The following is a 25527-nucleotide window of genomic DNA, read 5'->3' as shown; positions in this document are numbered from 1 at the left end:
TGAAAAGCTGTAATGCCCCCATGCTTTGAAACAGGGACTTGAAATTTAGCAAGGAGTTGTCCTTTATGTTAAGGAACAAGACTTTTGCTGTCTCTGCCAAATCTGGGCAGATTTTCATGAAGGGTTACATGTTTGAAAAAAATCTCAATTCACACATGCTCAGTAGAGAATTCTTAGATTTTAGCAACTTAAAAATCACGGAAGATTCCATCTGCACTGAGCACGTTGGAGCTGCTGACGGCTGCCTCTGTGACTGACTGGGCTGCACATGCACCATCCCCACAGAGTGACTGAGCATGCTCCAGCCCAGACTGGACTTTTTCTGTAATAGCTGCTCTGTAATAGTTGCTCTGGGCCAGGCACTGGAACTATGAGCCTGTCTCTCCTGTGCTCCCAGTGATCCTCCTCCTACTGCTGGGCCACCCATACAGTGTGGAGGAGGAAGCCGTCTGATTTGAATACATAGGGGACAAACATCAGACTTGGGGGAGGGAGAAAAGTGTAGATTGCGACAAGGAGCCTGGTTGGACTGGGGGAGGAGGGAGAGAAAACTGGGACTGATGTTGGAAACTGGGAGCTTGGGACTAGATCCAGTGAGGGAAATGGCTAGGTGATTGGGAGCCAGTTGGCTGGGGGTAGGGAATACTGAGAGTGGACAAGGAGCTGGGGGGGGGAGGGCAGGGAAAGAGGAGACTGAGACTGGTTGGACAAGGAGGCTGGGCCTAAGAACCAGTGTGGAGGGAACAGAGGCTGCAGCATAGTTAGGGCACAAATATATCTGCAGGTATTATAATAATAATAAAATAAATATTGAAGGAAGACGTTCATTTATAGAGAAAAATATTGCTTGAACTGGAAACAGAGGCCAAAGCTTGAGGGTGGGGGAGAGTGCTGAGATAATATTATGTATAAGTAAGGCTGCGTGTCTGTCATGGAGGTCATGGATTCTGTGACCTCCAGGACTTCTGCAGTGGCCAGCAGCAGCAGCAGTCTGTGTGTGTGGGAGGGGGCTCAGGGTTGGGAGTTGGGGCAAAGGGGTGGTGCCTACCTTGGGGTGGGGGGCTCCCTGGCTCCTATCAGCATGTCCCTGCAGCTCCTAAGTGGAGGGGCCAGGGAGCAACATGTGCTGCGTGCACCCGCAGGCACCACCCCTGCAGCTCCTATTGGCTGTGGTTCCCGGCCAGGGGGAGCTGCGGAGCTGGCTCTTGTGGCGGGAGCAGCACACTGAGCCCCTCTGGCTGCCCCTCCCCCTAGGAGCTGCAGGGACACGCGGAACTGGGTAGGGAGCCTCCAACCCCCCCAGCACCAAAGGGGGTCCCGAGCCATGCACCGCTGCCCAGCCCCCCCCCCCCAGCACCTGTAATCTCTTAGGTCTCTGTATTTGCACTATGAAAAGAAAAATATATCCATTTTAGCTGTCATTACTGCATATTCAAGAATAATACTTGCATTTTGTTAAATCTAATATCATCTGTCTTAATAAGATCAGTCTAAAGGACATTCAAAGCAATTGTTGAGATCCCTACATGGCCTTTATACACAATCAACCACAAAGAAAATCCCAAATATATTTTATTTTGATATTGATTCAGCTCAAGCACTGAAATGCAATATTTTAATGTTTGATAGGAATGTAAATGTCACCGTACTTGGTTCAGTTTTTGATCTCTGTGTGGTAAGATTCTCTCTGTTATCCATGGCTGAAGACCCTTTTCAACTTTCTTCTTGGGCTGAGGGTAAAGAAAATGTAATGTGAATTTATTTATTTCTGCATCAGAAATATTGAGTATATAGAGATTATTATTCTCTAATTATTAGTGAAAATTGTTACTGGATGAAGTGAAATTTAGGACTGTGCATATATGTGATAAGTTTGAAATAATAGAATCATACAATCATAGGGTTAGAGGGGACCGCAAGGGTCAACTAGTCTAAACCCCTGCCAGGTTTTGTTGTGTCTGAAGAAACCCTTAAATGGAAGTTCATACGGTACGTAATACTAGTCTGTTTGTGATATTTCAGCAGAACAGCCTTGCTTTTATTTTCCATGTTGCATTGTTTTCAAAGGAGGATGCCGGAAAGATGCGGATGCTCTTATAACAGCAGCTGCTGCCATGTTTTAGGCCCTTGAGTGTCCTCTATGGGGCATAGTGACATCAAGCTTGCTACAAAGCGGCAGATCTGTAGAACCAGTGTAACGGGGTTGGCACCTCTTGCGAGTGCCCCCTTCTTATTGGTTGTGTCTGCATTCTTTAGGTCTGGAGACCCCTTTCATTGGTTCTCAGGAGGGTTTTCAGTGACTCAGCTGAGTCACGCTGTCTGCACATTAGCCAGCACAAACCCCTTCTGGGGTATACAGTCCACAGGGCCTATCTCAGTACCCTTCTGATGGTGTCTCTCTGTAGCCCTCCTTGGGCTTTAGTCTTTAAGTGTTCCAGCCCTGGTATGAGGTTGTATCCTCAGGGCTTCCTTCCTGGAGACGCTATCTTTCTGTAGCCCACCTCAGGGTCAGTACTTACTCAGTCCCTAGCAGCCAGCCAGGAGCTTCTTGCTCCCCCAGTCCTTGCCAGCAGACTTAAGTGTCTGTAGTCCTGCTGCTCTTCCAGGCTGCCAGGCCTGCTGTCCATTCTTCTGCTTCATGCAGCAACTAACTACTTCTCTGTTCTGCATCTCCTTTTATATGGCCCTCCTGGGCCCTGATTGGCTGCTTCCCCTGCAGCTACTCTAGCCTGCTTGGAGGACCTCTCCACTTCTCCTTTCCTGGGATGGGTGTGGCAGAACCCTGAAGCCTCCAGCAGGGGGCCTTTGGGACTAGTCCACCCCATCACAACAAGTTATACCAAGTCTCTTGTATGTAAGTGAAATGTGGGCACTGAGGAAAGCTGAAGAACACCAGATTGACATTTTTGATTCTTGTGATCTCCACCAGCAGTTCCATATCAAGTGGCATGGCAAAATCAGAAATGAGGATATTCAAAGCCAAATCCACCAATCCCTCCATCAGCATCAGTTCAGTTTTGGCAGCTTTCTTAGTATGGACATATAAGAATGGAAAACCAATGAATTCTGAAGTGTGTACCAAGGACTGTGGCTACATGGCCAGAGATCATGTGGCCACCAAAAGCTTTGGTGACACAACAGGATTGCCAGTGATGGACATATTCTGAATATACAGTCAGACCACTCAAACTCCTTGCCAGAGATAAACCCAGGTGGTGCTTGATTTGCCACAAAGCCATGTCCCTTGGAGATTTGTCATGATGATGATGATTGTTTGCAAAGTTGAAGCAGAATTTTCATTGTTTTTTTTTTCTAGTCACTAAATATTTTAGTAGCAAATTTTAATAAATATTCACGAAACACATACAGCAGTGCATCAAATTAGGAGCACAAATGCGTAGTTCTGCTCCAGGCAAGACATACTGTAGCATTAAGGAAATATTTCAGTATATATTTGCACTGCTTCTTATGTTGCTTTTGTTTGACCTGTCACTTTGTTAAAATAGTCTGAATAAAAATCAATGTCTCTTGTTCTGCACTTTTGCAAGGGGAGCAATGTTGGTCTTTGGTCAGCTTGTTATAATATATTTTGCTCTGCAGGGCAGTCAGCTCTCTTTTCACCTCTTTTTTGAACAAACAGATTTTCTTGTTTTCTTGCTACAATTCATTAGCAGGAAAGTTGATTTTCTTAAAGTGTTTATCTATTGACCTGAGACAAGATGGGTGAGGTAATATCTTTGATTGGACCAACTTCTGTAGGTGAGAGAGAAAAGCTTTTGAAGTTGGTCCAGGCAAAGATATTACCTCATCCACTTTGTCTGTCTAATATCCTGTGACTGACACAGCTACAGTTACACTGAATATCTATTGACTTGTTAGAGGCAAACGTCAAAGCTGCACTGCTGAAGATGGCATCCAGAAAAGCAACAGGTTTAGACAAAGTCATGGCAGAGATGATCAAAGACTTGAGAGAGATTGGTGTATGCTGGCTCAGATGAGTCCTGCGCTCAGTTTAGAAAGAGAAGAAAATGCCAAGAGAATGGAGACCGTCCATACTGGTACTGATATACAAACAAAAGGTGAGATACATGACTGTTCAAAGTACCGAGGAATTAAGTTGTCCCACTGCATGAAACGGAGAGAATCATAGATAGCCGTGTTTGCCAAATAGTGGAACCTGTTTTAAGAAAGGCGTAATTTTGGTTTTAGAAAAGGAACAACAGATGGTATGTGCATTGCTAAACAAATGGTGGAAAAGAAGTTGGAGGGAAACATCGAGTACGCTTTGGCTTTCCTCGATTTGGAAAAAGCATTCAACATATCTAGGTGACTTCTGGGACTTCTGCTATGATTCTGTGGGATAACAGAGGATCTTGTCCAGATGGTGATGGGTTTGCATGATGGTTCCATGATAAGTATGGCCTCAAAATGAGTAAAAACAAAGACTGAAGTCATGTAGTTGACTTGCACAGAACCAAGACAGATAAATATTAACATTGAGGGCCAGTGCCTAAATTAGGTTTCTGGTTAAGTACCTTCATGATTTGTTAATACAAAAATAATATATATGAAGATATACCTATCTCATAGAACGGGAAGGGACCCCGAAAGTTCATCAAGTCCAGCCCCCTGCCTTCACTAGCAGGACCAAGTACTGATTTTTGCCCCAGATCCCTAAATTGCCCCCTCAAGGATTGAACTTACAACCCTGGGTTTAGCAGGCCAATGCTCAAACTACTGAGCTATCCTTCCCCCTGTTAGCAGTAATGGAGAAATTGATAGAGAACTGCAAGCAAGTCTGCTGAGTGCAGGATATGTCTAGAGCAAGATAAGTGGGAGTAATTTATGATAAACAGTTACCCAGGTTATTTAAGAGACAACTATACAAAACATGGTAAGTCTAACTTTTCTGTATGGATCACAGACATGGGTGACCAAAGAGAGGCACTTGAGAAGACTTAAAGCCATTGTAATGATATATTTGAGGGCAGTGAGGGGGTGACCTTTTGGGAACACATGTGGAATGATGTCATCAGGAGTGAGACCAAAGTGTGTGATATCAGAGAAGCTGTAAGGCGGAGGCTGAGACGATATAAGCATGTATGAAGTTTGCAGGGGAAGAATAAGAGGATGGCCAAGAAAATGATGGATATACTGTGTACAGAAGGGTGGAGTAGATATGAAGTATGTGAGACTCCAAATTCCTAAAATGTTTACAGTTCCTCAAATGTAGCCATTTATGCCAGTAACTTTCCTCCATGACAAGAAAGGAAATAATGAGATTTCCATATCCTTTTATATGCATCTTCCACTGGCTGAAATCAAGCAGTGTATTAGTCTGAGGGTATGTTTATGCTATAATAAAACACTTACGCTGGCCCACGTCAGCAATTCTGTGGCTTGCATGGCAGCGTAGACATACCTTGAGAGTTTGTGGCTTCCCTTCATTCTGGCATTTAGCAATGCTAAACCATGCATACTCACATGTTCCTTAACTGGCTTATTACAGTGGAATTGCCTCCCAAAAAATGAAGGCAAGATTTGAAAAATAAAGGCTGTTATTTCAACTCAAGGAAAGGATGAAAAACAGATTTCAGCTACGATACAGAGAACAACAAACATGCACCAAGCTCAGTCTTGAGCATATTGGTCATCTTGGACTGGAAGTGCTTTTGAGGCATCATATTTATCCCATGGGAGAAGAGAGTTTCCCATGTGGCTCTTGAGTGAATCCTCAAAGTTGGATGCAAGAGGAGCCTCTTCTAGTTTTATTCTACAGGAAGGAATTAATCTGATCAGGAACTTTGAGGATGTTAGTGGGGGAAGGAAAGAAGTAACATGGGGAGCTACTCTTGCTTTGATGCTCCCTGGCCAACTGGCTCGTGGATCCAAGAGCTAGAGGACTACATGGGCGCTCCAGATTTTTTTTTTTTTTAAACATGTTTGAGGTCCTGGTTGACAAATGCCAGCTTAGCGGCCTGTTGGATCCAACCTTGAGTGAGCCCTTTAAAAAAATCCAGCTAATTCTCCACCATGCTGCTCCAGCATTCCACCGCAGCTTCTGAGTTATAGCCTCCAGGCTTGGCTCTGAAGTCACTGGGAAGAGCACTTTGAAATACGAGGCCCCTCCAGTGCTGCATTGTTTAGCCTATTGTTATAACCTTTCTTTCACAGCTTTTGGACCTAATTTAGGGCAGATATTACCAGGTTGAATCCTTAAGATCCCTCAGTACTTTATGATGATTTGATTTATTTATTTTTCTGAACTTAGCTGTAAATCCTGAAGGTCTGTACTCGGTTTTCACTCGGTCTGTAGTCATGCAAGTTGTTGCTGACTGCAGTGAGACTTTGCCTGACTAAAGTCTTCAGGATCTGGCCTTTGCATTTGTTTTTTCTTAATTTGAATTTGGTTTAGATATGCTATAATAACCTTAATGTTCTGGATTCCATTCGGGGGAGGAGGGGTAACCAGGGTATTTTGGGAGTGTATTTGTTTTTGTTTCTACTCTATTTTACAACTTAATTGTCAGTGAGTTAAGAGGGTTTAGATTGTTAGCTCTCCAGGGCCTGAGTATAGCTTACTCTGTGTTTGTACTCTTTCTAGCACAATGGGGCCTTGATCTTGGTTGGGACCTCTATGTACTGCTGGCAATATAAATAAATAAATAAACCATTTAGAAATTGTGGAGGAGAAGGCTTTCTCTCTCTTACTCTCTTTTAATTGTGTTGTGTTGTGGGGGGTTATCTCATTTGCCCATGATGACAGAAATTCATCTAGTATCCCAACAACAAAACCATCTAGCTCACTATTCAAAGATAGATATGGGTGATGTAACAGGGTGTTCTGTCCCCTTTAAGAAATAGTGAGGATTGAGGCCAGCCAAGCCCTGACCCTTGACATGCCCCTTTAAGGTTCCAGAAGTTCTGGAGCAGATGAGGGCCTAGGAAATGGCAGAGGCAGATGCTTGGGGAAAGGAAGTGGTCTCAGGGTAAACTTTGGTGTCTGGGGAAAAACACAGATTATTATTTCCTTAAGGGTCTGGGACCATGACTTAGTAGTGTAGAGTGGAACTAGAATCCTCTCCTCTCCAATCAGGACAAGTTCTGGGAAGGAGGGCAGTATATACTCTGGGTCTTCCATCATAATGCAGAGATCTTAGCAGGAGAAGGATTGTTTACCCGCTGGCCTCTTCTGACACAGGAGAGAGAGGACAGGACAGGTGGGTTGACCTGTCCTGCAGGTGGTGGAGGAAGATTTGAAGAATGTAAAAGCAGAGATGCCTGGGTGGAAAGGACAATATCATAAAGATGTTGTTTTGAGGTCTACTTTGTTTGAAATACTTTTAATGCCAGCGGCTGGAGCTGGATGAAGGTAATTTAAAAGAAACTGGCTGGGAGAGGCTGGGAGAGGGCTGCAGCCTGCCACGGGCAATATGAGGAAGTTAGAAGCTGCAAGTTTAGGCACATCTGCTAATGCTTCTCCTTCCCCTTAGTGCTAAACTAGCTTGGTTAGAAAATCTAATCAGGGAGAGAAGATGGGTGAATGTTGCCTCATAGCTTTTATTAAAGTGTGGTTCTAATCTGAAAAGTGACTACGTAGACCTGGGCCATTTTTACTCATTAGATGTGTCACCTGTGTGCATGCAGTGTCGTAGCTGCTGTTGTCCTAATTTTCCTGTTTTGACTGCCAACAATATTGATGGTGACTTTTCATGTGCACATCTATCCACTTGGAATTGGACCAAAAACCCCCTGCCTTTAAACACAGGCTGCCCAACAGACTTTGTATGATGACTTTTTTTCTGCTATTAAACCTAGAGGTGAAGATGCTATGTCCAGTCTCCAGCCACCCCAGCCGTTTAGTCCACCAAAATCTCTAATCATGCGGAAGAACAATGACAAAACTTTCAAGTTGTAAGGAACAATTACATAATTTTTGAATCCCTGATACAAGTACTACTTGTCTCTCTCTCTCTCTGTGTGTGTGTGTGTGTGTGTGTGTGTGTGTGTGTGTGTATGTAAATGTTTTTCCAGCCTTCCCCTTGTCTGAATGATTGATTTGTTTGTTTGCTCTTGCAGCTGGCAGAGTTCCGTGAGGTGGTCTCGCATATGTTGGGCCTTAGTGTTACCAGCCTTGCGCTCCCTGACTATGAAATCATCACACGTCTCGAGGGGTTGATCCATTCTCATCAGCACCATTTTGTTCCCTGTGTCTGCCTCAAAGATGTGGCAGTGAGGCAAGATGGACACTCGCAAAGCCACTTACAGCTTCTTCACTGAACAGTGCCTCTTTGAGAGACAGCCGGACAGAACTCAGCTGGCTCTTATGCTGATGTTCATTTTCAACACTGAGTCCTGAGGGGATTGTGGGTGATTTGAGCAAATATTCCTATAACCATCTCTCTCTAAATGTACATATGGAGTGAAATCATGGCCCCATTGAAGTCAAGAGGAGGTTAGCAATTGCCTTCAGTAGAGCTAGGATTTCACCCACTGTACCGGCAGTGAAACAAAATACAGAAAAGGATCCAACCTAAATTTTAATTTCGTGCACTCTAGACACAGAAGTATTTTTAATAAGCAATATTTTAATACAGCTAATAGGTGTCTGTTTCCCTGTCCAGGAACAAACATATGTAATTCCTCCTACTGTTAATGACAGTTAACTGTACAATTTCACATAGGTTGATAAGAGGCCAGCCATATCACCCCCAATATAAAGCTTGTATGTAATCAAGCTTTAAACTATAAACCTGCCTCTGCTGCATGGTTCATAGGACAGCCAGATTGTTGGGCAGATAAGAGAGGTAGCTATTCAGTTACATCCCCCAACCAACACATACTTTGCTCTCATCATTGTTAGCCCCTATGCGCCCACTGTAGTTGAGCTTTAGCAGCTTAATTGGGTGGTGGAAAGCCAGAGGATATGAAGTTAGGAAGCAGCATGCTCTCACCTCAGAGCAGTGTAAGTTGTGATGCAACACACGTAATTGCAACAAGTTCCCTTTTGCATAATTAACATACTGTAGAGGGGTTAGGTAGGAGCATGTGGATGGCACAAAACTAGCCAATATCCATGCAGTAGTATGGGAGCCCTGGAATGGCCAAGATCGACTCACAATTATGCAATGTTCTTTCTAATGGATCTTGACTGCTACAAAAATCAAGGAGGGGAACAGACCCTCTGGCCTTTTAGTTTTTCCTTCAGCTAAGAATGATACAGTGGAATTGAGGTTGCCCAGCTTCTACTTTCAAAATCAGAGCTCCCCTTCTGTGCATTTTTATTCATGAAGGGGTTTTAGTTTGGATAAATTTGATTGTATTTGTATGCCATAAAAGCACCACATTTTTGGCATGAAGAACTCAATTCTTCCAGTAATCTTCCTTTACTACTCAGTTGCCAAAACAAAGGTAGAAAATAACTTTAGATCTCTTCAATATTAATCTCTTCACACACTGTCCTGTCATTTAAATATCACAGATATTTTTGAAGGGATCACGTCTTACCTTTACTTCCTGAAAAGAAAATATGATGATGTCTTTTGTAGAGCAGCAGAAATCTTTTCTTAGCTGTTGTATTTGTCTGGCTGTTGCTTTTTAAGCAGTTCAAATTGTAGCTCTACTTAATTAAAATTAATTAAAAATATTCTGATTCAATGCATCAAAAAGTTTAATGACAAGAAGAAACTTCATTTAAAAAAAGAAAAAAAAAAAGGACTAGGTCAACATATTGCTTCACTGTTGTCCAGAAATGGCTTTTAATTTGAAGAACTGATTTTTACTAGTGTCCCTTCAAGGTTTTATATAATTACATCATTTAAAATTTTTTTTTGAACTGTAAATCCTATTTAATTGAGCACACAGATGTTCTTTCATTTACATAATCTCTCTCCCATTTGTACATCTCACACATGTACAAAATAACACACAACAGGCACATGCCCTTGTAGTGAGAGAAATTCAAGCTTCCAGGAGAATGGGGCATCTCAACAGACATTACTCCAATCATTGAAATTATTAATCTATATTTTAAGGAAAATGAATTATGATCTTTATAGTATTTTTTTAGAAAAACGATTTTAGCACAGGATTAGGAGGGATTACATAAGTAATGCACAATTGGCTACATGCAATGTAGTTTTTTTTATTTTGCTTTTCTCTGAAACATCAGTTATTGGTTACTTTTGAATGAGGAATACCAAATTTGGCAGGCCAGTGGTATGATCAGGTATGGTAAATCATATGTTCCTATAATTATTTAGATTAACACTAATTTCCTTTCTTATTTTCTATTGTGAAATTGTTTGTTCACATGCAGGTAACAAATATTCACAAATAAAAAGGAAAAACCCTAATATTAACAAATATAAAATAAAACTTGAAATATAGGCACCTCTTTCATTGAAAATAACAGATTACAGGTTAACATTTTATTGGTCAAACTGAACTGCTCGGGGTGTGTAGGTAGGAAGAGGATGTACAGATATACTAATTCTCAGATGAGGTTGATGATAGTTTCAGCCTGTGCTTTTGTTTGTTCCATAATTACATAGGTGGACAAAGTCTTTGCAAGCTAGTCTAAAGCCCTGTCAACTGTTGTTTCTTACATAGACACTTTTAAAATACTGAAACATGCTTTATAAACCATAAATTAAACAAACTAAATAAGAAATTAGTGTCTGATCATACTAGGCGTTGAATGTACTCCCAGTAGGAGTTGAGTGCACTTGACAACTTTCAGAACTAGTCCCTCAAAACACCCCTAAGAGATATGTATTTTTAGTTCTGTTTTACAGATGGGGAAACTGAGGCAGATAAATTAGATGACTTGCTAAAGGCCACAAAAGGATTCAGTATCTGTCAAGATTAGAGCATGGAAGTGCCTGGGGACTCAAACCAAGAGACCAAGGGTGAAATTCTGGCCCCTTTGAAGTCAGTAGCAAAACCCCTGGTGACGTCAATGGAGGCAGGATTTCATCTCAAATCCAACGAAAGGTTTAGTCTAGTTTCTTGTGTTTTGAGCCTAAGGCCTAGTCTACACTTACCGGCTGGTCCGGAGGCACGCCATCGATGTTCTGGGATCGATTTATCGCGTCTGGTTAAGACGCGATAAATCGATCCCGGATCGATCCCGGAAGTGCTCACAATCGACGCCGGTACTCCAGCTCGCCGAGAGGAGTACGCGGCGTCGACGGGGGGAGACTTCCGGCCGCGTCTGGACCGCTGTAAGTCCGGAGTAAGGTACTTCGAATTCAGCTACGTTATTAACGTAGCTGAATTTGCGTACCTTAGTCCGAAGTCCGGACTAAGTGTAGACCAGCCCCAAGACTAGCAGAATCAGGAACTTCTGAGTTCTACTTTCTCTCTGACTTTGTTGCCAAATAAGACACATCATGTACAATTTTTAAATTGTTCTAAATGCAGACATAGTACATCAGTGAATATATCCCTTATTCTAAATATTTGCTTTTCTTCTGGAAGAGTTACTGACATCTTTGCTCATTTAGCTAAAGCAAATAAAAAAATAAATAAAGCAGTAGTTTGACATGAACAAAGTTCAGAGTGATTTTTTTAACCATGCAGTTTAATTAACCCCTGAACAAAGTTTAAGCTGACTTGTAATCTTCTATTGGGCTTTGTTTCATGTAAAGTTGAGAACTTCAGACTCATTATTTTTCACAAGGAAAACTGATTTAGTTAAAATTCTCTTTGAATCTTTCATTTTCAAATCAGGATGCAGCAACCTAAATCCAAATTAATTAAAACCTTCCCCAAAATATGTTTTAAGATTGAAAAGGCTTGGAATACCATGCGCTAACCATTACTCATATGAGTAGAGCATTGTTTTCACTGGCTTGCTTCTGTGAGTAAGAATTAAAGGAGTAAGAGTTTGCAGAATCAGCCACTATTTCTTTATAGGGATTACCCTTTCACTATAGTAGAGGATTATATTAGGTACAATATATATATATAAAAATAAAATATTGAAATGCCTTTGCTTATAATGTGCAAATTTTGCACTCAATTACAGTGGTAAAACTGGAGTAATTCCACTGAAGGCAGTGGTGTTACTCAGATTTGCAGTGGTAAACAGAGCAGAATTTGGCTCCACTTGTTTACAACTTTCAAGGTAACCAGTGAAATTAAATAAATAAATTGCCCATAACTCGTTGAATTTTAATCTTTCTGCTTATCTTTCTTTGAACAAATTGTCTCTTACAGTATTTGTACTGGATAAAATACAATATTGTATCATGTGTGCCACAAAATTTCTGATAAAGCATTGTTTTAAAAAAAGAAGGGATCTTGAGTTAATTTTTGTACTTGATAACAAACTTGTCACTACTATGTTTTGAAAACAGAGAAATTATGCAATAGGGCCTTGATTCAGCAAAGCACTTAAGCAAGCTGAAATGCTTTACTGAGTTTGAGCCTAGAAGATGAGATCCCCATGAATAAGTGCTCTACCTGGTGGAGATTTTTTTTTTTAAACTTTGAGAACATGAGCCATTGACATTTCTTCAAAAACAGGGGGACCAATGGTACTCACGTGAACTGGTCAGTTATTTTATAATTTTGAAGAAAAAACAAACAAGGGGAACCCAAAGCTTATAAAATGTTGACAAAGAAAATCTTGAGTATACTTCCAGAAAGATAGAGAAGTTCTGGAGCAAAGCTACTGTAAATGCTGTTTTCTCCAAAACTCTGTGATAGTAAAATGTTTTCTGTGCTAGAAATGGTAGAATAGACTATCAAAGGAAGAGAAAGAGACTCCTTGAATAGGAGACAGTATCATGAAGTTAGAGAAAAAGATTATGTACTGGTAGGATTGGAACCCACAAAACCAAATGAAAGAACAGGTTTAGAAGCTGGATAACTGGCTTGGGAGGAGAGGGAGCTGTGACACTGAACCCCATATTCTTCACAATAATATTATTATGATATGATTATGACATAATTGTAATGCATTTTATGCAAAGGTAAGTCATGTGAGGTGTCACTGGAAAAGTTATGATTTGCTGAATATGATTATCCTATTTGTGTGCATGTATCATTTTGTATCGGAAGTTATGAATATTGATTATGTAGCTGTATTTCAAATGTAGTTACACCTGGGTAACGCTCACTAGACGAGATGCTTTCAGTCTAAATAGCGGGTGGAGAAGGGCCTATTCTGGGCAATGGGCCATTAGGGAAAAAACAGTAGGCCTTCTGAGAAACTTATCTCCCACCTGAGAACACTACAGACAGCTGCCCCGTAATGGCTGCTATGACTCTACAAAGACATGTAATCAGACCACATGATGCTGGACTCCATCTTGAGATGTCAGTATTTTTCTACAGACTGGTCTGGGAACCAAGCTTTGAAACAAAGGGTTTCTGCCATATGCAAAAGCTATATAAGGCAGGGAGTGACATCATCTGGTGTTCTTCATGCCCCACCCAAGAAGACTCCTGGAAACACCTGAGGAACAAAGACTAAACTGGGGCAAGTGTTGGACCCAGGCTAAAGGGATTTTAGCCTATGAATGGAACACCTGGGGATTCCAAACTATAAGCAAGTGCAGCTTGCCCTTAAGAATCTGTAGCCTGCTTGTATCATCTCTTAGAGTGAGAATCTGCCAATTCATATCCAATCTATTTAGTATATTAAGCTTGCTTTGCATTTTTTGTTTATTTGCTAGGTAATCTGCTTTGATCGGTTTTCTATCACTTATAGTCACTTAAAATCTATCTTTTGTAGTTAATGAGCTTGTTTTTGCTTTATTGAAACCAGTGAAGTGTATGGGCAAAAGCCGGTGCATATTCCTCTCCACATTGAGGGAGGGGGCGAATTTTACGAGCTTGCGCTGTACAGTTCCCTGTGCAGCGCAAGATGGTATAATTTTGGGTTTATACTCTAGTGGGGGGGGTGGGAGTCTGGAAAGCTAGGAAATTGTCAGCTGTCTGCTGCATGTATTTGAGTGGCTTGGGTGCAGCTGCTCTCAGAGGTAGCTCACTTTGGATGTGTGGCACCATCTGCTGTCGTGTTGGATGATAACAGGGCCTGGGTCCCCAAGCAGTGTGAGCAGGGCCAACCCAACTGAGTGGTTAGAGGAGGCCCAGCGGTTCCCACAGCTGCCAGACCACCCCAGGGATGACAGCCCCTCACAGGAGGGATGGAAGAATTGGGGGTTAACAGAAAGGACTGGTAAGGTTGCTCATTCTTAATAATTTTCAAGCAGCAGTTTTCAATTTCTTTTGGTTCTCTTGCCACAAGAAGTGATAATCCTGCATAGATTAAACTGTCTGAAATTTTTTTGGCAGGAGAGGGTTGATCTTAGATGGTTCCACACATATAAATATTGTTCAGCAGTAGCCTTGAAATTACATAAAATGAAAGGACAATAAAACAAAAAAATCCAATTTGCCTGACAAAACTGTCAGATTTCTCTGGCAGCTTTAAAGGTCAGCTGATGACTCATGGAAACAATGAAGAACATTCCTTTTATAAATTGATGAAAAAAATCAGATGATATATTTTCTGTGGGTTTTTCTTCTTCTTCTGGAAAGCAATATATCATATATGAAAACAAGATACTTTTCTTTCCTAGGAGTTCATAGGCTTCCGTGGCTTATGTAATAAAATTACATTTGTCAACATGATCTCCACAACAGCTGTGATATCACAGACTTCACAATTGGTGCCCTTATTGGTAGACTAAATAAAGTAATTATGGAGTGAATTGGCAAAGAGACTGAAGCATTCTCTCAGCCTTCCCCATCATTCCTCCAATAGGTAATAAGGCACAGTAATAGGGCAGTGGAGGTAAGCTTGTATTGCTGCCTCTCATGCTTACCTATTCAATGGCTTCCAATAGGATTCATTCTGTAAGTCAGTAGGGCACCTTTCTGGCCTCTTGAACTGTTTCTCACCTAGGCAAACTTCACGGTAGTCCATCACATTCTCAGGTTCCCAAATGTCGTTTAGGCCTGTAAGGTGCCGAATGTTTCTGGGGTGGTACTGTGCACCTGTAACTCCCATTGCACTCACTGCCAGAGGCAGGTGCTCAGAACATCAGAGGTTTGAGCCTTGATTATGTTCTGTGGGAGTTTGGCATGCACAGAACTTACAGGATCAGGTCCTGCATCCTACAGACCTTCTTGTTATCGCTAATATATATTATAGCTCTAACTATAGAAACAGATCCTATGTGCATCTTATTTAAGTATTGTTACCACAGTTTTCAGTTACGTCTAGAAGTCTGGTCTATTACTAAAGAGTACAAAATTGAAAAAACCTGAAAAGTAATCTGTCCATATATCACTTTTTGTCTGAAGCTAGATTGCTGATTACTTTTGTGTTATGGATGTGAGGTATATACATTGAAACTGTGGTCATACTTGGTACCATAACTACCATGGTATCATTGCTTATGCTTGGGACAGGAGTGAAAAGAAAAACAACTGAAAGTATTGTTACATTTCAGTCTAAAAGTAAGAAGATTAACTTTCTGAGCTTCATTACTGTACTCTAAGGAGAGACAAGATGGGTCAGGTAATATCTTTTATAAGACCTAAAGATGAGCTCTGTGTAAGCACCAAAGCTTGTCTCTCTCACCAACAGAAGTTGGTCCAATAAAAGAAATTACCTCACCCACCTTGTCTCTCTAATATCCTGGGACTGACATGGTTACAACAACACTGCATACATGTACTCTGAGTTATTTAAATAATTAATCAGTTTGTAAGTGATTGCTATTTAAATTAAACAAGGTTCTGCTCATTATTATGCATTATTAGAAATAATTAACAGATTACATTTAGGAATAATATAATTCATCTCAAAAGATCTGAAAGTGCTTTACAAATGTAAACCCTTAGACGGTTTTATATCTCATGGGGGGAGCTGTTCAAGTTTACTGCCAGTAGTCATAGGAAGTGGTAGGTTTAGATTTTATGTCACTGTTTACTTTGGGTAACATATTTCTGTGTTTTAAAAATAGTTAACCGAAGTACTGAGCTGCTACAATGATAAACACTAGAGAAATCAATGAACAAGTGAATAAGAAACACACTGTCAATCTCTGGGTAATATGTGGCATTTAGCATCATTCAACTCCCCTGTACACAGGAAACGAAGCATACTTTATTAGTTGAAACTTCAATTGAATAGTGTATCAAGTGAAATTGAATGTAGGTAGACAGAATGTAATTACTTCGGTTGGTGTTTTGCAAGTTACATGAGACTTAGCATTGATTCAGAGTGTCATATACTGAATCATCAGTATTATTTCATGTGGGGACTGTGTTTCCATTAGAAGACTGCTGTTTTGAGTAGCATCCAGCAGTGTTTCTGAGGTCTGAGGGAATCAAAGCAAAGATGTTTCCAGTTTATTATTGTTACTGATTTTTGCAATACTAACGTTGTATCAGTTTTTTAAAGCTTCTTGTTTCAGTGGCCATTTTGATTTACAATTTTTTTGTAAAGAAGCTGTTAAAATAATTTCATACATAATCTGGACAAGAATCTCTGTACAAAATCATCCTGCTGTCCCCATATAACTAAGCATGATGTTCTCTCTTCTGATTATAATATTATGTAGTAACTATCAAACACCAATTTAAACACACATGTAAAATGGGTAAAAAGACACTTTAAAGCATCTTTAGTCCTATCCAGTTCGTATTCTCTCTCACACACACACACACACACACACACACACACACTCTCTCTCTCTCTCTATATATATATATATATTTTAAATGGAGGAAGGCAATATATCATGCAACTTTTTTCAATTATTAATGCTTGTGTTTTCATTATATGTTTAACAATTTTAACAAAATCTATTTGTTTGGACAGTAATTCTTTAACCTGATCAGTGGACTTCAGAAAAAGGAGCCAGATATTCAGGTAACTTTCCTCTTGGTAACATTTATCATATGTTAGTTAGCCTTAGCTAACGGTGATCCTCTAGAAGAAGGTTGCACACAGCTTGACCTTGCTGAGAAGTACTTCACTGTGACTTCCTCTGGAGCTCATCAGTGCTTTTCTTAACACTGAAGAGAGAATGGTCATTTTGAGTTTGATCTTGTACATACATGGTAAAGCTCCCATTGACTTCAAAGGGGCCGGATCAGGCACTTTCTCCCTGTGAAGCAATTGCAGAACCTACTAGCAACGGTGAGCTCAAAACTGAAATTCATACCTCTTAGATCTAAACTGAGTTGGAATTGGAGACCAGACCCAAAGAATTTTAAACTGCAGACAAAGACTATAGAAGGTAAAAGATAAAATATAAAGGGATCAAAACACCAGGAACAGTATTTATAAACTTGGTGCATGCTCTGTGTTTTGTTACCGTAGACAGAAGGGTTATGTGACCATGTAAATAAATTGCTGTGGCTTGCCAAAATTGGCTCAGGGATCCTAATGAACCTAATTAACTTTGTCCAAATGAAATATTTGGTTAATAGATTTTATTTTTGTAGTTTGTTAAACCTGAAAGATCAGAAGAGTTGCAATGTTGGCTACCAGCAGCATTTTTTATCTTCCAGGTATGACATGGAAATATAGTCTCTAATTTTTAAAGGAAGTAAGGGGTTTTATTTTGTTTTTTTAATCTATGTATTGTATATATGCATAGTTTCTCTGACTCTATTCTATAATTGTGAACAGGGGCCGCTAACAGGGAGTTTCGAGAGGGAGTTTGGAAGGGGAGTGGGAAGGGGGCAAGGTACACTTGCCATTCTTTAAAACCTTTAAACAAAACTATAATCAAAACTTCTTGATTTAAACAAAAACCCTATCATGAACCTAGGTAGCTGTAGGAGAGAATGCAGGCAGAATCCCAGCAGCAGAGTGGGGATTATCCTGTTTATGGTGCTCAGTGTACCATGTATGATTACCTGCCCTGTGGGCGGATGGCATATGTGTGCATTCGGTGCAAAGAGCTCCTGGCCCTCAGAGACAGCATATGGGCTTTGGAGGCCAGGGTGGCGGAACTGGAGGAGCTAAGGGAGGCAGAGAGGTATGTTGTTGAGGCTTTCCGGGACACTGTACATTTGTCCAATCTCCAGTCAGACAGCCCCTGCACTGTTAAGGAGGATGGAAGGTTCAGTGAAGGAGAACAGTCAACGGGAGCAGAGGGAAACCTTCCCATAGTTGGGACCCTCCTTCCTGATGATGTTTGGGTATCCTCTCGCACTGAGATTACCTCTCCGGGGGAGACAACTCCAGTCATTAGGAAAAGGCAGATGTTTGTAATGGGAGATTCGAGCATTAGAAACATAGATAGCTGGGTTTGCAATGACCAGGAGAACCATATGGTGACTTGCCTGCCTGGTGCGAAGATTGCAGATCTCTTGAGGCATCTAGATAGACATATGTGTAGTGCTGGGGAGGAGCTGGTGGTTGTGGTACATGTAGGTACCAATGACATAGGGAAGGGTAGGAGAGACTTCCTGGAGGCCAAATTTAGGCTGCTAGGAAAGAGACTGAAATCCAGGACCTCTATGGTAGCATTCTCAGAAATGCTCCCAGTTCCACGCGCAGGGCTAGATAGGCAGGCAGAGTTCAGAATCTCAATGTGTGGATGAGACTATGGTGTAGAGAGAAGGGGTATAAATTTATTAGGAACTGGGGAAAATTTTGCAATAGGGGGAGCCTATACAGGAAGGATGGGTTCCACCTAAACCAAAGATCCAGACTGCTGGCACTTAACATTAAAAAGGTTGCAAAGCAGTTTTTAAACTAAGAGATGGGGGAAAGCCGATTGCTGCAGAGGAACACATGGATTGGACAGAGACTACTCTTAGAGGAGAGCATATTGATAGAGATTCTCTAGGTTTTAGTCAGGAGGAGAGGATGGAAGAGGATAAAGTATCGGCCAGACCAGATGAGAAACATTCACATAAAAAATAATCTGACACATCAGAAAAGGGCAGACAAATAAACAGTGACAAGTTTTTAAAGTGCTTGTACACAAATGCTAGAAGTCTAAATAATAAGATGGGTGAACTAGAGTGCCTCGTGTTAAAGGAGGATATTGATATAATAGGCATCACAGAAATCTGGTGGAGTGGGGACAATCAATGGGACACAATCATTCCGGGGTACAAAATATATCGGAAGGACAGAACAGGTTGTGCTGGGGCGGGGGGGAGTGGGGAGAGGGAGGTGTGGAGGGAAGTGGCAGTATATGTGAAAGAAAATGTAGAATCAAATGAAGTACAAATCTTAAATGAATCCACATTTCCATAGAATCTCTATGGATAGTAATTCCATGCTCTAATAAGAATATAACAGTAGGGATCTATTATGGACCACCCTGACCAGGACAGTGATAGTGACGATGAAATGATAAGGGAGATTAGAGAGGCTATCAAAATAAAGAATTCAATAATAGTGGGGGGATTTCAGTTATCCCCACATTGACTGGGTACATGTCACCTCAGGACAAAATGCAGACACAAAATTTCTCGATACTTTAAATGACTGCTTCTTGGAGCAGCTGGTACAGGAATCCACAAGGGGAGAGGCAATTCTCGATTTAGTCCTGAGTGGAGCGCAGGATCTGGTCCAAGAGGTAACTATAACAGGATTCCTTGGAAACAGTGACCATAATATAATAACATTTAATATTCCTGTGGTGGGAAGAACACCTCAACAGCCCAACACTGTAGCATTTAATTTCAGAAAGGAGCACTATGTAAAAATGAGGCGGTTAGTTAAACAGAGATTAAAAGGTACAGTGACTAGAGTGAAATCCCTGCAAGCTGCATGGACACTTTTCAAAGACACCATAATAGAGGCCCAATTTAAATGTATACCCCAAATTAAAAAACACAGTAAAGGAACTAAAAAAGAGCCACTGTGGCTTAACAACCATGTAAAAGAAGCAGAGAGAGATAAAAAGGGATCTTTTAAAAAGTGGAAGTCAAATCCTAGTGAGGTAAATAGAAAGGAGCATAAACACTGCCAAATTATGTGTAAAAATGTAATAAGAAAAGCCAAAAAGGAGTTTGACGAACAGCTAGCCAAAAACTCAAAAGGTAATAACAAAATGTTTTTAAATACATCAGAAGCAGGAAGCCCGCTAAACAACCGGTGGGGCCCCTGGACGATCGAGATACAAAAGGAGCACTTGAAGATGATAAAGTCATTGCGGAGAAACCTAAATGAATTCTTTGCTTCAGTCTTCATGGCTGAGGATGTTAGGGAGATTCCCAAACCTGAGACGTCCTTTGTAGGTGACAAATCTGAGGAATTGTCACAGATTAAAGTGTAACTAGAGGAGGTTTTGGAATTAATTGATCAACTTAACAGTAACGAGTCACCGGGACCAGATGGCATTCACCCAAGAGTTCTGAAAGAACTCAAATGTGAAATTGTGGAACTATTAACTATGGTTTGTAAATCAGCTTTAAATCGGCCTTTAAATTGGCTTCTGTACCCAATGACTGGAAGATAGTTAACATAATGCCAATATTTAAAAAGGGCTTTAGAGGTGATCCTGGCAATTACAGACCAGTAAGTCTAATGTCAGTACCGGGCAAATTAGTTGAAACAATAGTAAAGAATAAAATTGTCAGACACATAGAAGAACATAAATTGTTGGGCAAAAGTCCGCATGGTTTCTGTAAAGGGAAATCATGTCTTACTAATCTATTAGTCTATTAATCTTTGAAGGGGTCAACAAACATGTGGACAAGGGGGATCCAGTGGACATAGTGTACTTAGATTTCCAGAAAGCCTTTGACAAGGTTCCTCACCAAAGACTCTTATGTAAATTAAGTTGTCATGGGATAAGAGGGAAGATCCTTTCATGGATTGAGAACTGGTTAAAAGACAGGGAACAAAGGGTAGGAATAAATGGTAAATTTTCAGAATGGAGAGGGGTAACAAATGGTGTTCCCCAAGAGTTAGTCCAAGGACCAATCCTATTCCACTTATTCATAAATGATCTGGAGAAAGGGGTAAACAGTGAGGTGGCAAAGTTTGCAGATGTTACTAAACTGCTCAAGATAGTTAAGACCAAAGCAGACTGTGAAGAACTTCAAAAAGATCCCACAAAACTAAGTGATTGGGCAACAAAATGGGAAATGAAATTTAATGTGGATAAATGTAAAGTAAAGCAAGGGATGGTACTTGGTCCTGCTGCGAAGGCAGGGGACTGGACTCAACCTTTCAAGATCCCTTCCAGCTCCATGAGATAGGTATATCTTCATAATGCACATTGGAAAAAATAACCCCAACTGTACATACAGTATGATGGGGGCTAATTTAGCTACAACTAATCAGGAAAGAGCCATCATGGATAGTTCTCTGAAGACGTCCATGCAGTGTGCAGCAGCAGTCAAAAAAGCAAACGGGATGTTAGGAATCATTAAAAAAGGGATAGAGAATAAGATTGAGAGTATCTTATTGCCCTTATATAAATCCATGGTACACCCACATCTTGAATACTGCATTCAGATGTGGTCTCGTCATCTCAAAAAAGTTATACTGGCATTAGAAAAGGTTCAGAGAAGGGCAACTAAAATGATTAGGGGTTTGGAACAGGTCCCATATGAGGAGAGATTAAAGAGGCTAGGACTTTTCAGCTTGGAAAAGAGGAGACTAAGGGGGGATATGATAGAGGTATATAAAATCATGAGTGATGTGGAGAAAGTGAATAAGGAAAAGTTATTTACTTGCTCCCATAACATAAGAACTAGGGGCGACCAAATGAAATTAATGGGCAGCAGGTTTAAAACAAATAAAAGGAAGTTCTTCTTCACACAGCGCACAGTCAACTTGTGGAACTTCTTGCCTGAGGAGGTTGTGAAGGCTAGGACTATAACGGGGTTTAAAAGAGAACTAGATAAATTCATGGAGGTTAAGGCCATTAATGGCTATTAGCCAGGATGGATAAGGAATGGTGTTCCGAGCCTCTGTTTGTCAGAGGGTGGAGATGGATGGCAGGAGAGAGATCACTTGATCATTGCCTGCTAGGTTCACTCCCTCTGGGACACCTGGCATTGGTCACTATCGGTAGACAGGATACTGGGCTGGATGGACCTTTGGTCTGATCCAGTATGGCCATTCTTATGTTATGGTCTTATACACTAAGGAATTTCAAGAGATGTTTATAGCAGAAAACAAGATTTAATTATTCACAGGTGACCAGATTCCTTCAAACTAGCTAAATACAGCATAAATAATTTTGCCAATTAATTAAATAGTTACTATTTGTACAGCTCTTCTGAAAAAGGAAAATTCCATGAACGTTAAGTATTGTTACACTACATTATCCATCCCAACATTTAAGGAAAGAGATTCTTCCTCTTCCCGCACTCCAAATACTGTAGATTTGTCATATGTTTGGTAATAAATGTATGGCATTGATCAACACTTGTGATAATTTATCAGATTATACAGAATCTGATTTTATCAGACTATTCCACATGTGACAGACCCAGACCAGTGGGGTACAGGAGTCTGGTAGAGGGCAAATATACTGGTCACTGGATGAGTAGTTTTCTGTTCCCTGAGTGACCAGAGCAGGGGCTGCACTAGAGTAATCAGGAACCTGCTAGAACCAGTTAAGACAGGCAGGCTAATTAGGACACCTGGAGCCAATTAAGAAGAAGCTGCTAGAATCAATTAAGGCAGGCTAATCAGGGCACCGGGGTTTTAAAAGGATCTCACTTCAGTTTCTGGTGCGAGTGTGAGGAGCTGGGAGCAAGAGGCGCAAGGAGCTGAGTGAGAGGGTGTGCTGCTGGAGGACTGAGGAGCACAAGCATTATCAGACACCAGGAGGAAGGTCCTATGGTGAGAATAAGGAAGGTGTTTGGAGGAGGCCATGGGGAAGTAGCCTAGGGAGTTGTAGCTGTCATGTAGCTGTTACAGGAGGCACTATAGACAGCTGCAGTCCACAGGGCCCTGGGCTAGAACCTGGAGTAGAGGGCAGGCCCTGGTTCCCCCCAAACCTCCCAATTGACCTGGACTGTGGGTTCTTCCAGAGGGGAAGGTCTCTGGGCTGTTCCCCAACCCACATGGTGAATCTCTGAGGCAAGAAAATCTGCCAATAAGCGCAGGACCCACCAAGATAGAGGAGGAACTTTGTCACACACATTAATTTTACATATTGTCACACACTGTATTCTGCTACATGGTTATGTAGTGCACATCATGAAACCTTGCAAATATATTTACAAGCGATTATTTTCCAGAGGAGGAAACAACCTCCTATGCTGGAGGAAAATGTAACTCTGAATGTGGACCAAGGCCCAAATTCAGCGCAGTGCTTAAATTCATACTTCAGTACTTTGGTGAATCAGGGTCCGAATCTTGAAGATTGCACTCTCTCTGTAAAATAGAGATAATACCCACTCACGTTTGTAAGGCACTTTGATATCTACAGTTGAAAGTGCTAAGTATTATAATTAGTGTTTGTTGTTATTCACACAAAACTCCCATTGACTTCATTTGGTATTTTTCCTGTGTAAAGACTAGAGGATATGGCTTTATGCTATTTCCTTTGGTATGCATATCACTGACAGCAAAATAGCAGAGGCATTTATCTCTAGGATAGATTAGAATTTTATTTTTGTTTCGAGTACTCTCAAAGATTGAAATTTTTGCTTAAAGATAATCAGAGTTTGAATTGTGCTGCAAAGTCTATTGCAGCACAATGGTTACTCACTGTTGGCAAAAATGGTCTATTTTGGAGAAATAAAATTATCTTTATTATTATTATATGCAGACATCAGAGCTTAATGTCCAGGTTCTGTAAGCAGAGGATGGCCTCTGCATCAACGGAGGCTAGGCATTGTAAAAACGCTTTCCAGGTGTCAACTTGGGCACTTTGCCACCACTTCAGTTATTGTCTGCAATGCTACCCCACAGTCACAGTGTGGAGAGGAAACCAGGCCAAACTGCCGCATAGTTGTGGCAACTCGATGCAAGCCATAAAGTAGCTGTGAGCCCAGTCCTGGGTCTACGATCAAGTGGAGAAGAAGGCAGGTGCAGAGATGAATTCCTGAATTGACTTTGTGCATAGACTCTCTTTCCCACCATTGCTTCCACTCTATAAGAATGTAGTTTTCAGCTCCCTGGTTATGCTAATCATCCGTGCATGGTAAAGGGCCAGCAGCACTCTTGTCCAGGACTGCATGAGGAAAGGGGTGTCAAGAGATCAACTGTGGTGTCATACTCCAGTCCACAGGAGTGGGATTCCTCCCCGAACATGAGCAGACCTTCAAATTGGTGCTGCCTGTTGTTTCCTGTTTGAAAGTGGAGCATCAGTCAACTGGGGATGTAATAGGTTGGTCTCATCTGTGTCAGCTCTCCAGGCAGACTTAACAGTAATGGCATCTCATCGAAGGTCTGGCAGAGCTACATGTGCAAACTGGAGGGTGGTGTATAATTCAAACAGCCACTAATGATACGAGTTCAACTCCATATTGATGAGCTGAGTGTGGCAGCTGTACCCTCAGAATGCAGAGCATTCAGCTAGAGCAACCATTGGGTTTCTTGCAACAGTCACAAGGTTTGAAGACCAGGGCTTGTCCTGTCCCTAGGCTAAGTTCCGTTCAGGACTAACCAACTATCACTAACTCTACACTAAGGGAACTATAAAACTATCGAAGTTTTTAACAACTATATACAAAAGTTCACAACTAGGCACAGTTGAGAGGAGTAAGCGAGCCAAGGAAAGGAGACGCTCCAGCACCATCACTGGCGGTAAGAAGGAACTGAGGGTGAGGGGAGCTGGCAGCACCCCTTATACTGGTGTATAAGCATGCTACTCCAGAGCGTGCCGGAGCCAGTCCCCTACGGATACCACTAAGGGAAAAACTTCCAGCACTGGTGCATGGGGCGAGCACCTACACCTACAGTGGAATGGACATGAGCAACACATCTTGAAGAACAACAGTTACGAAAAGGTAACTGTCTTCTTATGTATAGTGGATTATTTTGTATATAGGTCATTTAAACGTCTTTCCAAATACAAAGATAATTTTCCATTGAAGCTTTATTATTGGTTTTATTGCTTCATAATAAAAACCATTCACACTACACTGATTATGGGTTATCATTGCAATCAACACAGACAAGCCTTTAAATAGAGCTGAAATAATTCATCGTGTTTTACGAAAGCACATAGGACATGCTACACTTCAGCGATCCACATGCAATACCCCAGTGCTTCCAATAACTATATCCCAACACAACGCGCACAGGCTAACATGTTCAGCCATGAGACTCAAAATACAAACAATAGGCATCTCTTACAGCATATTCCTGGCTGCTTGTGTTCCCTATGGGATGCCTTGCTGGCTACTCGAACCTCTGAGCAAGTCTCGGCACTTTAGCCTCCCACCCAACCGTAAGGCTTCCCCCCTTGCTTTCACAGTTGTTGTGCAAAACAATAAATTCAGTTATAATGGTTGGATCATTTTTTCCCCTGAAGCTTCCAATCTGTTCCATAAACAGTGCCATCTGCCTCCCAAATGGCTAAATGCACACTGGACAACCATTCTGCAACCACTATGGCA

General features: G+C 41.2%; 1 protein-coding gene across 12 annotated transcripts in view; it reads left to right on the top strand.

The window, feature by feature from the left end:
- Positions 1-9714, top strand: part of CCDC170 (coiled-coil domain containing 170) — a 70059-nt gene extending 60345 nt beyond the window's left edge. For 8 of the 12 annotated variants that reach the window (XM_034765402.1, XM_034765396.1, XM_034765398.1 and 5 more), the window contains one exon: positions 8080-9714. In XM_034765402.1, coding sequence (XP_034621293.1) covers positions 8080-8280 — 201 coding nt within the window. In that variant the 3' untranslated portion in view covers positions 8281-9714. The other 4 variants (XR_004645093.1, XM_034765397.1, XM_034765405.1 and 1 more) reach the window with 4 other exon arrangements.
- Positions 9715-25527: the final 15813 nt, after the last annotated feature.

The sequence above is a fragment of the Trachemys scripta genome, chromosome 3 (assembly GCF_013100865.1).
Source record: "Trachemys scripta elegans isolate TJP31775 chromosome 3, CAS_Tse_1.0, whole genome shotgun sequence".
In the NCBI taxonomy this organism is placed as follows: domain Eukaryota; kingdom Metazoa; phylum Chordata; order Testudines; family Emydidae; genus Trachemys; species Trachemys scripta.
The sequence above is the reverse complement of the archived record's forward strand: the minus strand, read 5'-3'. Positions and strand labels throughout refer to the sequence as shown.